This window comes from Nothobranchius furzeri, chromosome 8 (assembly GCF_043380555.1).
Source record: "Nothobranchius furzeri strain GRZ-AD chromosome 8, NfurGRZ-RIMD1, whole genome shotgun sequence".
NCBI classification, from domain to species: Eukaryota; Metazoa; Chordata; class Actinopteri; order Cyprinodontiformes; family Nothobranchiidae; genus Nothobranchius; species Nothobranchius furzeri.
The window spans coordinates 68,858,923-68,872,326 of NC_091748.1; the positions used below are offsets into that span (position 1 = coordinate 68,858,923).

At 41.2% G+C, this 13,404-nt stretch overlaps 1 protein-coding gene across 1 annotated transcript in view; it reads right to left on the reverse strand.

Moving 5' to 3' along the window:
* Nucleotides 1-6,830, reverse strand: part of cachd1 (cache domain containing 1) — a 121,886-nt gene extending 115,056 nt beyond the window's left edge. The window contains exon 1 of the mRNA XM_015970989.3: nucleotides 6,311-6,830. Within this exon, the coding sequence (XP_015826475.3) occupies nucleotides 6,311-6,688 (378 nt within the window). The 5' untranslated portion in view covers nucleotides 6,689-6,830. The remainder of the gene's footprint in view (nucleotides 1-6,310) is intronic.
* Nucleotides 6,831-13,404: the final 6,574 nt, after the last annotated feature.

Here is a 13,404-nt window from a genome sequence, read left to right on the forward strand (position 1 = left end):
CTGCAAAAGGATTCCCGACCAAGAATTGAGTGCATAACTGAACATAATTATTTGAAGGTTGACTTTTTTGTATTAAAAACACTTTTCTTTTATTGGTTGGATGAAATATGCTAATTTTTTTAGATAGGAATTTGGGGTTTTCATGAGCTGTATGCCAAAATCATCAAATTAGAAACAATAAAAGGCTTGAACTACTTCAGTTGTGTGTAATGAATCTAATATATATGAAAGTTTAATGTGTATCATGAACTTTATCACAATATGCTAATTTTTGAGAAGGACCTGTATAAGAATGTCCTGAGCCTCTCTGGAGCCAAGCCAACACATACAAGCAGCCAAACATTCAACAAAACTGGGGCTCTTTGCTCTGTTCCCTCCTGCATTGTGACAGGAAGATAAAGGTAGAGGCAACAGAGCCGGGCCGTCGCTCCTGGTTTTTGAGACGCTACGATTTATTTTTTTAAAGGCTAAAACAAAACTGATTCTAACTTTTTAAAACACTGCAGATGTCTCAGTGGGATTTCTGCAGCCTTTGGCAGAAAAACACATTTTTGTTTGTTTTTCAGAAAATATACCATCAGTTAAAGTAAGTTCAAGTTAAAGTAAGTTGGGAATCTGCAAGTCAAATGCAGCCTATCAGATCACTTTCTGTGTTAATTTACAACCCAGTTCAGATCAGAAAGCACATAAACACAATAAAAACAACTTCAAGTTAGACAGTACGCATGTCTTAGCAGCAACAGGGGAATTCAAATGCTACAAATGTGCATAAAAACGAGGAAGTATTTGCAAAAAAGAAAGAAAATCTTTGCAAAAAGAGAAAGAACATAGGTGCAGATATCTTTGAAGATCCAAGGGTTTATAAATCTGAGTCATGATTAATGAATGATGTACCAGAGGATTTCTGCACTTGCACAGCAATTCAAGGTTGGGTAACCAGGTCTGTCAACCTGAATGTATGTGGAAACAGGTGCACCTGATTTGGACGATTAAAAAGAAAATCAGATAATTATTATAATATTAAACATAACCCACAGATGACCCTTAAACAGATGACGCACATATTGGTCTCGCTGAAGTACCCAGATAACACGAACCTCGATTCCATCTGCATGAAAACGACTCAATTGAGCTGTGACCAGTTGGACACTCGCCTTCCAGAGGTGACAAGACCGCAGAAGAATATGAAATATCATTAGTATAAAGTAAGTCGTGTTACACCATCAAACAGTACGAGCGTACCAAATAAGCTGTGCTGCAGCGTTGTTGTTGTCCAGTGGCCATTGTGCAAATCCTACTTTTGCTCCACCTGTTTCACTCTCGCCAGAGTTTGTTTACCATCTGTGTTGTGTTTTATGCCAACCGGTAAAATACCAACATAAATGGGTGCATGTTGCCACCTACCGCGGTGAGGTGGAACAAACGTCACTCTAGATTTTGGTTTTCTAACCGACATGTAAACTTGGATAAAGACTCCTAGTTAAAGGCTACAGATTGACCTAGATCGACTCAGATGCACATGTCTGCACTGAGTAAATGGAGGGTGATTCAAATGTTGAGGCAGTGGGCGGGGGCAGCGGATGGCAGCCATTGGAAACCTGCAGTAGCAAATGAATTCAGAATGTTGCCAAATGGTTGCTGGAATTTTTTTGTAAACAGGTTTCTCCTTGACCAAATCTACCACCGCCACTCCTACAGGTAGTCATCGTCCATGTATCACCATTAAGGTGAAGTGCTTAATATGTTGTGATATTGATGCGAGGCCATAACGCCCAGCCCTAGGGTCCTCCACTTCCCATCTGATGACTACTGGAGTTAGCCACCAGCTACTGGGGTTGAGGAGGTTGAGGTAGATTCAGCTAAATAAACAAGCCACTGTGTTTGCAGGTCACATTCTTGTTCATAGATTCTTCTGAGGATGCTATTAACAAAAAGATCTGGTTGAGCGTGCACAACATGAAATATTGCAGACTAGGGTTGTCACGGTAACCGGTATAGCGGTAAACCCCGGTAAAAAAAGTTGACAATAAAAATAACCGTCCAGTTTTTAAAAAACTAAATCATCTCGGTGGGTTTACCGTGGCCGCGGTTTAAGCGCGGTGACCCTTACCAGCCACCGTCGCTTCAGCTGAAGTTCCCGCGGCGCGCACACGCACTTTTTAGTTTGCAACGGCACCAAAACTTTGAAGCTGAAATAATGGCCGAAGGAGGAGACGGCAGCGCCCAGGACATCCATCAGCCCTCAAAGAAGACTAAATCGGAAGTATGGGCATATTTTGGATTTCTGAAAAATGCTGAGGGACAGTTAATAGAAGACGGCTATCCCGTTTGCAGAACGTGCAGGAAACAAGTGTCTGCAAAAGGCAGCAACACTTCGAATCTAATGGCACATCTGCGTGACCATCACCCACGTCTCCACAGCCAGTGCAAGGTAAGATAACATTAGCATTTTAGCTTAAATGCATGACGCGAGGACTTTTGGTTGACGGAGAATGCAACGAGTCACTATAGACTGCAGCCGCAGCGTCCTCTGCCAGCATTTAAACCGTGTCACGGACACCCTGTTGCTGGATGAAGCATCTTATTTGTTGATGATGAAGAGAAATATACAATTAGTTCCTTGTCATTGATTTGTTTACTTATTCAATGCCATTTATACTTGAACATTTGAATTTGATTACATAGTGTAGTAGTTATTTTAGTAATTTGTTTAAAGTGGCTATTTGTTTTAAATACATATTTTTTAAGGTTGACTTGTACAGTGCTCAAGTCAAGTGTGGACTGGAGTTTTAGATTTTCATTTTGATAATGAAGAAAACAAGTATATGAGAAAGCAAGTGGTGTTTCTTTGATTTGTTTACATATTGTTTATGTTTTGAATGTTTGGATTTGTATAATTTAAACCTGCACTGACTACTGTAACATGTTCCAGAAAAATAAGCTATTTGTTCCTTTACTTGTGAAAAGTTGCACTTTTGCTAAGGCTTTGTGTTATTTTAGGTTTAATAAACACTGTTAAACCTTTTCAGTTTGTGTAGAACAGGACTATCAATGCTTTCTGAACATATGCAACACCGTTTAAAAAATACCGCGATAATACCGAAAACTGCGATAATTTTGGTCACAATAACCGTGAGGTTAAATTTTCATACCGTGACAACCCTATTGCAGACCTAGAGTCTAACAGAAGATGGGTGAGAACGGTAATACTCCCAGATGAAGCAGCGAGTCTGTGAAACTAAAAGTAACCTTGACTGAGCTCACCGCTACGAAAGCAGAGCAGCAAGAAGGCTTTGAAGCCATACTGCAGAGAGCGTAGCAGGAATTCAGATGCCCTGCTGAATATCCTCCGAAACCTCGTTCCTTTACACCCCCCATCCACCCAACTGATTCAGTATAAACTGAGGAAAAGAGCAGAAACACTGTTTATCCAGCTGAAGACCAATGAAAAAAGAAAATAGAACAACAAGTGTTGGAAGGTTACCAAAAGGCAGGGGAGGAAAAAAGAAAGAAGGGGAGCGTGTGTGTGGTAAAACAAACACGCCTGGTTCAAGTTAGAGAAAACAACAAAGCAACAGTCTGACCTCTGATGCTTTTGGATCAGACCCAAGCCAGCAAAAGCACAACCTGGAGATGGCACCAGTGCTGCTACGATTTTCTCTTTTTCAACGCAAAATACCACCAATCTGAAATTCTGGTCATCAGATCCCTGGATGAGCCAACTATTCTGTCCCTGGACTAATCAACAGCCTGATACAACAAAGATAATCTACTCCGACATAAGAACAATGTCGGGGCTAAACAATTGTTTTACAATGTGGGGAAATGAAGCAGAAATGAGCGTAAGCAAAGTATCAGACAGCTGTACACCTTCACGTCCCCCGAGAGCTTCAGAAGCAGGCTGGTCTGCCTCAAATTACACATCTGCCAGAGAATGAGGGGTGGAGTGGAGACGACTACAATTACATTTTAAATAGAGGGACTCGGATGCTCACCTCATTACAGGGACCTTAGATCTCATCCACAGCAGAACCCCATGAACTCTGCATGATAAGGTTCCCGTCAAACCCACAAATGAGCTCAAAGTTTCTAGAAGAAGCGACGGATGCAAGACTGAAAAACTAAAGCTCTACGCTCAGCTTTTGTTTGTACAAGATTTCCAGACATTGTCTAGATCTGATCCTTATCTCTGGAGTCGTCCTTCCCCAAAGGAATTAAACCAAATGAAATGTTTGCAAAATGCCCTTCACAACCTGGAGGATTGGTGGGGTGTTTTAGGAGTGGGGCAGCTGGGAAGAGCATGCAAGAGATGGGGAAAATATGCAAAACAGATGCGGCGATTAAGAAATAATCTTGTTTTAATGGAAGCCTCGTGGTTTATGCAGGACTCAGACTTTCGTTTGGGCTCTAAAATTTCTTTTAAAACATGTTTTTCTTTGCAGTTGGATGTCGACATTCTGTCACTTCAGCTAGAAGATAAAAGAACACAAAAGCACCAAGGATCAGTTAGGAACTGTCACCTGGACATTTATCTGGTCTCCACCAGGTCCAGTCAGGTCTGGACAATAGCTTCCTCTGAGTAATGTACCAGCTCTGACGAGCGGATGCGAGAAACTTAGTGATGCTGTTTAAACCAAACGATTTGGGAGTGGAAGGGGAAAAAATACAGTTTAAAAAAAATCACAGCATCACAATCCAGCTCGACTGAAAGACGGGCCTCATTCAAACGCCAGAGCAGAGCAAAGACCAAACACTGGATTTAGCTCCACTCAGGTCTATAAAAATAAATCAGTAACGGATCTCCATTTACACGACAAAACGGCTCAGAGGAGTTTCCCCACGACACACCGGAGTGATGCTAAAACAACGTTTTGTCTGAATTTGAAATTAGTCGCAAAACTTTGAAACCGACAAAAGCTAAATTTATTTCCAAATTAATTACATTTTTGTGGCAGACGGAAACGTTTTCCCTCTCGTTCCAGAGAAAAGCAGTCATTAATTCTCTGTATTTATGCCAACAGAAGAAAAGAGAGAGAGAGAGAGAGAGAGAGAGAGAGAGAGAGAGAGAGAGAGAGAGAGAGAGAGAGAGAGAGAGAGAGAGAGAGAGAGAGAACAAACCAGGTTTCGGGAAGGGATGAGCGGTGACAACGGTGGATGGATCCGGTGGGATCAGAGGAAACCCTCAAAGCAGACTCCCAGAGCTGGGATGAAGGCAGCTCAGTGTGGAGGCAGAGGAGATGAAACACCGTTTGGGGGCCCTGCCCCCCCACCCCCGACGCCTGCCTCTGTGCTCAGGGGCCTGTGAGCTGCCTCTGAAGTGCTAACCCCCCCCCCCCCCCCCTCCTCCTCCTCCCCATCCCCCAACACACGCACACACACATTTGGTGTGTTTAAAGCACTCTGCATGGGCAGACATGACAGGATTTAAAAAGGCGTTCTGATTGGTCTACGCTGGAACTAAAAATACCTTTTTATAAATACCTTTTGATAAATTCTCACTAATTTGGGATTTGGCTCGTCTGGAAAATAAAACAAACCCCCAAAAGCAGATGACACATTTATTTTTGCTTTTTGGATGCACCAATTTGTCTAAAAATAATCAAATGTTACACAAAAACTGAAGATCACTCTCTTTTAACACAAATAACATTAATATTTTGATGTTATAAACTTTTGATTAAATAACTTAGTGTGATGTTGGTGACCTTGAGAGTGTGATGTGCTTCTGAAGCGTTTTATAAACAAAACTAATAACCAAAAATAAAACATAAACGAGGTTAAATTTGGGGTCATTTGCTATTCAGCTGCAGCTGAGAATGCGGCTCGTTTTCCACGTGAAAGGCAGTGAATTTTCAGACTATTTACATAAACATTAAGGTGGGATTTCAATTCTTTGTGGATCTTTGTGTTGCATCAAAAATGACGAACTGGTTTAGGTAAGGTGCAAAAATTCACAAGTTAAAAGTCAATGATGTGCTCAGGGATGCGTGCAAACAAACCAAAAGAGGAATCACGTGAGATAACGCAGAGTTTTGTTATTAATGCATCGACTATTTTTAATTTAAAACGTTTATCTGAGGATTAATGAGGTAAAGCACCGAATCCTGCGTCCCTGATGAACGTTTCCAAACTTCAGAGCGCCTCCTGTTTCCTTATCGTTGTTTCTTTACGCTGAAAGTTTTTTCTTATGCAAACATTTTAAAAATTCCTGTTTCCTGGCCTTGTTTGGTGATTTTACACACCTTCCAGCTTCTAAACGGAGCCACCTCCGCTCCAGGTTTCCATAAAACTAAACATTAAATGTTTCTACCTGCATTGTAAAGACTCCCAACTCCTGAGAGGACAGCTTTTTCATCTGATCCGCCAGAATTTGAGCTTCTTCCAGGATGGAAAACTCCGTCTCTGCTCCGCAGTATCCACAGCCAGAGACGGCCAGGCAAAGGAGAACCAAGTACCGGGGGAAAGCCGCCGAGCTCCCGTTAAAACGGAGGTGTTTATCCCGGAGAGCAGAGCCCAAGCCCGGCGGTTTGCACACCGCGCGCCGCGCCATGATGGTCGGAGGTTCACGAGCTGGAGGGGCTGGTGTGCGGGCTGGTGTCGGAACAACACGAACTTCAAAGGAACTTCTTTTACAACTTGGCTGCGTAGAGAGCGCGCGCCCTTCCTCTCCGCTTCGACTCTCCAACATTTCCAGCGACCATCGCAGCGCCTTTAAATCCCAGAGGAAGTGAAGGCAAATCCATGCGGCTTTTGTTTTCGTTCTTCTTTTGTACAAGTTGTCGGCGTTCCCTTCTCGATGCAACTCCTGGAAGTCTGGCAGAGAGTGTGAGAAGCCGGAGATTCACCACAATGAGGGTGAAAGTAAGAGGCGTGGAAACGGCGAGGAGTCCGCCCGGCGCCTGGATCCTCCGATCAATGGATCAGGGTCTGGTGATGCCTTCAGGGCTGCTGGGGAAAAAAGCAATGGGACAAAGGGACCGAGAAGTCATGTTTTTATTATCTAACACGATTTGGTTGTTTTTTTTTTAAGTTCTCAATATTTTTTAATTGATATTTTTACATAAATAAAACATCAAGTCCAGGTGGTGATTACCAAGACAAAAACAGTCTTTTCTGCACAACAATACAAATAACAAAATCAATCTAAAACGTTTAAAATTCATGAATTAATGACAGATACAAGAAAACTGATCCAAAAGTGAGACAGGATAATGTTTTTTTTTTGCAAAATAATTTAATATTGAAACAACCATTAACTGTATACAGGAAGTGTGTTTGGTTTCCGTCTGAATCTGTGTCATTTGTCCAGTGGGACAACTGGAGACATTTTTACTCTTCTTTTTCCAAATGCTAGATGTTTTTAAATCTTTGAATGACTTTAAAATTATTTATACTTGAAAATAACCCAACTATACAGTATTTATATGAGCAAAACAATCTGCTCTACGGGTATTGACATGCAGAATTCTGTGTTAAGATGGAAAATGTGCGTAAACGTTGTTTGATGTACTTACAGATGTATCATTTCAATGGTATAAATGTTATACTGTGTTATAGTCAGCCTAACTTTAGTCATAGAAATGCCAACAATATCTAAATAAAATTGTAACTTTTGAAAAACAGACAAAACCTACACTGTAAAACGTTTATAGGGCTGTTCTTTCCCATCATCACAAAAACATTGAATTTCCCCGCAGAGAGATCTGGTTAAAGAGTCACATCAGTGAATGAATGAACGTCTGTGGTGATTCCTGTGAGAATCCAGTTCTAGTTTTACCTGCAGCTCGAGGAGAGAGGCAAGAATTGGTGAAATCGGAACGTTCAGTGATTTGATTGATGACTAAAAGTAAAGATGAATGAAAGATAGATAGATACACTCATTAAACAATCTAGTTATGGCAGATGATGCAAGGCTTTGAAGTATAACAGCACTCCAGGCCATCAGAGTTTATCTCTGTCTGCCTGACTCCAATTCACCGAACTGCAGAGTGCAATGGACTCACTGTGAGTCTATTGCACTCTGCAAAAAGATGTGACTCACATCTTTTTGCAGCCATTTTAATGTTTCATGTAACGATTTTATTTATTTCTAGTTTACTAACTTTGAACGGATGCATGAATAAATCAGTGTGGCTTTGATTTATGGAGAAGTATTCCATTGAATTCTGTAATCAAGCTCAGAGCACATGTTTTCAAATAAAAGAACAATCTGCAGATTGTTTTTTGATTTCTTTTCACAATAGCAAAAAATGTAATTTAATGTGAAACAATACATGTTGAATGGGAAAAGGGGCATCTAACTACTGCTTCCAGAGATGCACCTATCTTGAATCATAGAACATTTAAAACCTGACCTCTCAAATGGAAATGATCAAAGCTATACTGTATGACATGTTATGCAAATGTCATTTTTTGCCGCCTTCTGTTTTGACATGGGTCTCTGCTGCCTCTACAAACAATCCAAATGTGGAAAAGAAAAGAAAAACATCTGTTTTCTGACAATGTTTGGTTTAAGGAATTATTTACCATTTCAAATACTGTTTGTGACATCACAATCAGGGAAATTAGTAAAGAACCTCCTCTGACCCCTCCAGGCTGGAGGAGCAGCAACTCTACTCAGAGCCCCTCCCAGATAATGGTGCTTCTAAGCCTGAGTGGGCAATGGGTGGGCGTGGCCAACTCCACCTTGTTTAATTAAAGTGACAGCACCCTGAAATGGTTCAATTTGGAGGGTGCTGAAACTGTCATGAATAAAACTGCTCAAATAAGGTTTATGTGGGAGGGATTTTGTGCAACGAACTTCTTAAACATGTTTGTATGGACCATAGACCTATTATAACAAGAAGAAAGTAATAACGTATCCCCTTTGAAGCCTTTTTGGGCAAGAATGAGCCCATACTTGATTAAAATATTACAGTTGGCACTATGAAGACATCATTTGTTCTGAAGCATAACAATTATTTTCTTGAGAAATTATATAAATCCAGAAATAAAAACCTTAGATTCATTAAAACCTCACCTCCACCTGTGTGAATTTCACGCATTTGCCTACTAGCCTCTCGGCGAAAGTGGGCGTTAGTGTTTATAGTTGATGGGAGGAACAGAGCATAATCAAATTCTCAGAGAGAAGAAAGCATGCATAAGTTTTTGATGAGAAAATAACAATATAACATGGTCAAAAGCTCCAAAAAGTACACTTTGCATTACATGGTTCCTTTGAGCAAGTAAATAATCCATCCTTCCTTTTTGTATTTCCATGTCTGCATGTTCATCCATCCATTTAACTTCCTCTAATCTGAGGTGGGGTCCAGAGGGGCCACCCTGGTGGGAAGCCTGGGCATCCACCTCAGGATGATTTACCTTCTCCTGGAGGATCCCAAAGCATCCCCTGACCAGAGAGGATGGTGCAACTGGTAGCACCAATGCCTTGCAGCAAGGAAGTAGCCGGTTTGAATCCCGGCTGCAGCCTTTCTGTGTGGACTTTGCATGTTCTCTCCATGCATGTGTTCTTAGCTTACTCTGGGTTCCTCTCACAGATCAATAAGATGCACATCATAGGTTAACTTTTAAACTGCTTTGAAAACACTTCTGTAAAACACATAAACATTCACTAACCACCTGAAGGGAGTATTCCACCTTTAATGGTTGAGAACCATCACATCAGACGCTTATTCACCAATGATTTTGATTTTAAGCCTGCTGTAAGACGGTGAAAGTTCAGGTTTGTTTGAGAGATAAAATTAAATCTTTGAAAGCATCAGAACAACCTTTTGACGCTCACGTGGACAAGGAAATTAAAGTATGCTCTCAGGAATCAGAATGTGCAAAGACTAAGGAGAAAATCAAAACGGAGAGGATTTGAAAAGAAAAGAGAAGGAAGATGGACGAGACGGTGCAGAAAAACGACAGTGGGTGACGCAAAAGAGGGAAATATATATAAAAAAAGGAGTGTTCCATTTTTGGCTTTGGTGCAGTCAGTTGTGTTTAGTCACAGTTTTGATCACAGTAAAAAACAGACAAACCTCTTCAAGCCTTCACAGTGGAGCCAAAATAACCTTAATTAATTTTAATGCCAGTCAAGTCAAAGCACATTTTTAGCTTACGAAAAAGCCGAGCCAACCTCCCACTGTCACATAAACTACAGCAAAACCTTTTCCTGAAAACGTGGATGTGATCACACTTTCTAAATATTTTATAGTTTTCTGTTTTTATGCTCTGGTGACTTGATGCTTTGATCTGACCCTAACCTCACCCATGGAGGCTGTGGTGCATCTGTGTCAACAGCTGCAGATGTTTGCATGGTCTTCAGATGCATTTGAAAACTTGACATGATAATATTTTATTCTATAGAAAAAAATTCTTATCAAACTAGCTGATTCAGCAGAAAGTAACCCAAAGATCATTTTAAAGGGGACATATTATGCTGACCTCACCTTTTGCTTCCTTTTGGGGTGTCATGTGGGTCTCCGTTGCCTCTATAAACACTCCAAATGTCAAATAAAATAAGTCCGTCTGTTTTCTTTCACTGCTTGGTTTTATGAGTTATGTGCCTAAAACATGTCAATTCAAAAAGTCTCAGTTTGTGATGTCACAAACGGGGAAAGTAGAATAGAACCACATGCAAGAGAAAGCTGCTGGTGCAGGAGCAGCAGCCTGTCAAATATCAGAGCTTGTCAGCTTACAGCAGCTTTAGTGAGCGATGGGTGGGCATGGCCAGCTCCAGCTTGTTTTTGTAAAAGGGTGTAACGGAACGAATGACTCTTATTTTTCCCCTTCTTTGCTCAGAACTAGTCTGCATGAGAGATGGTCTCAAGGTCTCATGCATTCCTTCTAACCTGCTTATTTTCAGCTCAACAGAAGAACGAAGAATGAACTCTTTTCTTTTAATTAACCAAAGAACTCTATTTTGATAAAGCTAATCCATCAAAGTGTTAGTCAATATAATAAGATGTGACCGACCTGTGAAATCAAAATATTAATTACTTTATTATGATCCTATAGAAATAATAAGTACTGTGACTTTGAGTGTTCCAACAGGACTCATTTCACGTAGTGTTAAAAAGACATAACACATTACTTTCACTGATCCAATCAGAATCTTACAGATCTGACGGAGGCGTGTTTCTGACGGTGTTTAGTCATTTTCGTTGGACAATAAACCATAACATCCGAGGTATAAAACAATGCCACGTCAGCTCTAATGCCAGTTCAAAGCGTTCCAGAGAAGGTGACGGAGTGGCCAATCCTGATCTACAATCTTTAAAGAGCAAGTCGCCCCCAAATAAATATTTTTTTGCTGATAAACTAAATAAACGAGTGTCCAATCGTGCTTCATACACGTGTAGTCAATAATTTGGCACTTCAGTGTATCTTAGTTAAAATTTAAATATTCTGCCTAAAACTGTCAGTGTTGTGCCGTTGTCAGGAAAAAACTCTGCACTGTATTTGAATTTAAATCTGCCACCGCTATTGGCTAAGAGGTATGCTATGATGTAAACTGGTACATTATGATGCCACAATGCTGTCGTGAGCCTGTGTGTGTGTGTGTATTTGTTAGTAGCTCCGCCCTCTCGGTCTGCCAGGCAACAGCATTTGTTGCATTTTTCAAACATGAAGTGAGAGTGGAGTTAGACTCTGATAGGGGGTGACTTGCTCTTTAACCAAAAGAAACAACGACAAGCTGAAAAATCCAGTCGCTATAACAACCAGCGGCAACAACAGCTCCTTTCAGAATAAAAGCTCCATCCACCGACCCAGGCTTGGGTCTGACCAGACGCCAATCAAAGTGTCGTGTGCCGGAAGTAACTCAAGACGGGTTTGATCGGATCCGCAGCTTCTTCTACCAGCTCGGTTTCCAGAGAGGGTTCACTGGACCTCAGTATTCCTGATCTACAGAGGACTTCCACCGAAGGCAAAGGTAGACCAGCAAATGGTGTCTCATGTTTTTCTGAAGCTAACCAAAGCTTAATGCAAAACAACATCTTCAGTTCCCATCAGAACTAATCGCTTCTTTGGATTTGCTGGTTCTGATTTGCAGCACACATCATCCATTCACCGCCTCATCCATTTTTAGTTACACTATACATTTAGTTTTAAAGTCAGTCTAGTTTAATTTGTTAGTAATAAAATTCTTAACTTTTAAACTTGACTCTCTCTATTCTGTTGTCTCTGAGTGAATACGAAGCGGTTTTCTAATCCCTGCAATAAAAAATCCAATCTTCTGGTTTAAATAACCAACCGATCCGTAAGGTGGATTCTATATTTCCTATGGAATCCCACGCCTTATGGCTCATTAATTAAAATGTAATAATACATTACACGGGACAGAGCCCTGAAACGACTCATTCAGGAAGGTTCTGAAAGTGTCAAGACACAGATGGAATTAATTGTTTTTAGAGGGAGTTGTGCAACAAACTTAATAAACGTGTTTTGTATCAACCACAGAACTATTATAGTATAAGGAAAAAGGCATACTATGTCCCCTTTGAGAGGATTATAGTTCTTGCATATATTTATTCCGGTCTGATCCAAACTTCACCTGTTGATTCCAGCAGAAGGATCCAAGAGCAGAAACAAAGGCAGAAAAAATTGTGGGAATGGAGGTGTAATTTCTGGGCACGTCCACCTGGGAGGAGGCCTAAAGGTAGACCCAGGACACGTTGGAGGCACTATGTCTCTCACCTGGCCAGGGAACACCTTGGGATTCCCCCAGAAGAGCTGGCCCAAGTGGCTGGGGAAAGGGAAGTCTGGGCCTCTCGACTTAAGCTGCTGCCCCCGCAACCCGACTCTGGATAAGCAGAAGAAAATGGATGGATGGAAATGTATTTATAACAGACACAAATAGTGTTCAGAACCAGAAGTGCCTGCAGGACTTGTATGGAAGACTAGGAGGCATTGATGACAGCATGAAAAATGCAAAAGAGGGATGATCAAACAAAAGTTGAATACCAACTGGAAAGTGGCCACAAATAGTTGTTTGTAACTCTGGTAAACACTTATCTGATAGCAAGGGTTGTGGCGATCTGTGAAGGAACGAAGAGATGAACTACAGCTGTGTGCAGACTCATTACCAGGAGAGAGGGAGAGAGGGAGAGAGAGAGAGAGAGAGAGAGAGAGAGAGAGAGAGAGAGAGAGAGAGAGAGAGAGAGAGAGAGAGAGAGAGAGAAGGGGTGGGAGAAAAGTTTAGGTTCTCTTTGCTGCACATGTGCTACTCTTGTGTGCAAATGTGCCCTGATGCTTTCATTTGGACATGAGTGCATGGGTACAGCAGGTGCAGCGATGTTCAAAGAGAAGCATCAGGGTCCGACAAAGACCTTCCAGTCCAGACATTCATTAAAAGCTTCAGGGTTGTTGCTGTTTGGTGGTGTGATGAAATCCTACAGGATTTGTCCTTTGTTGATCTAA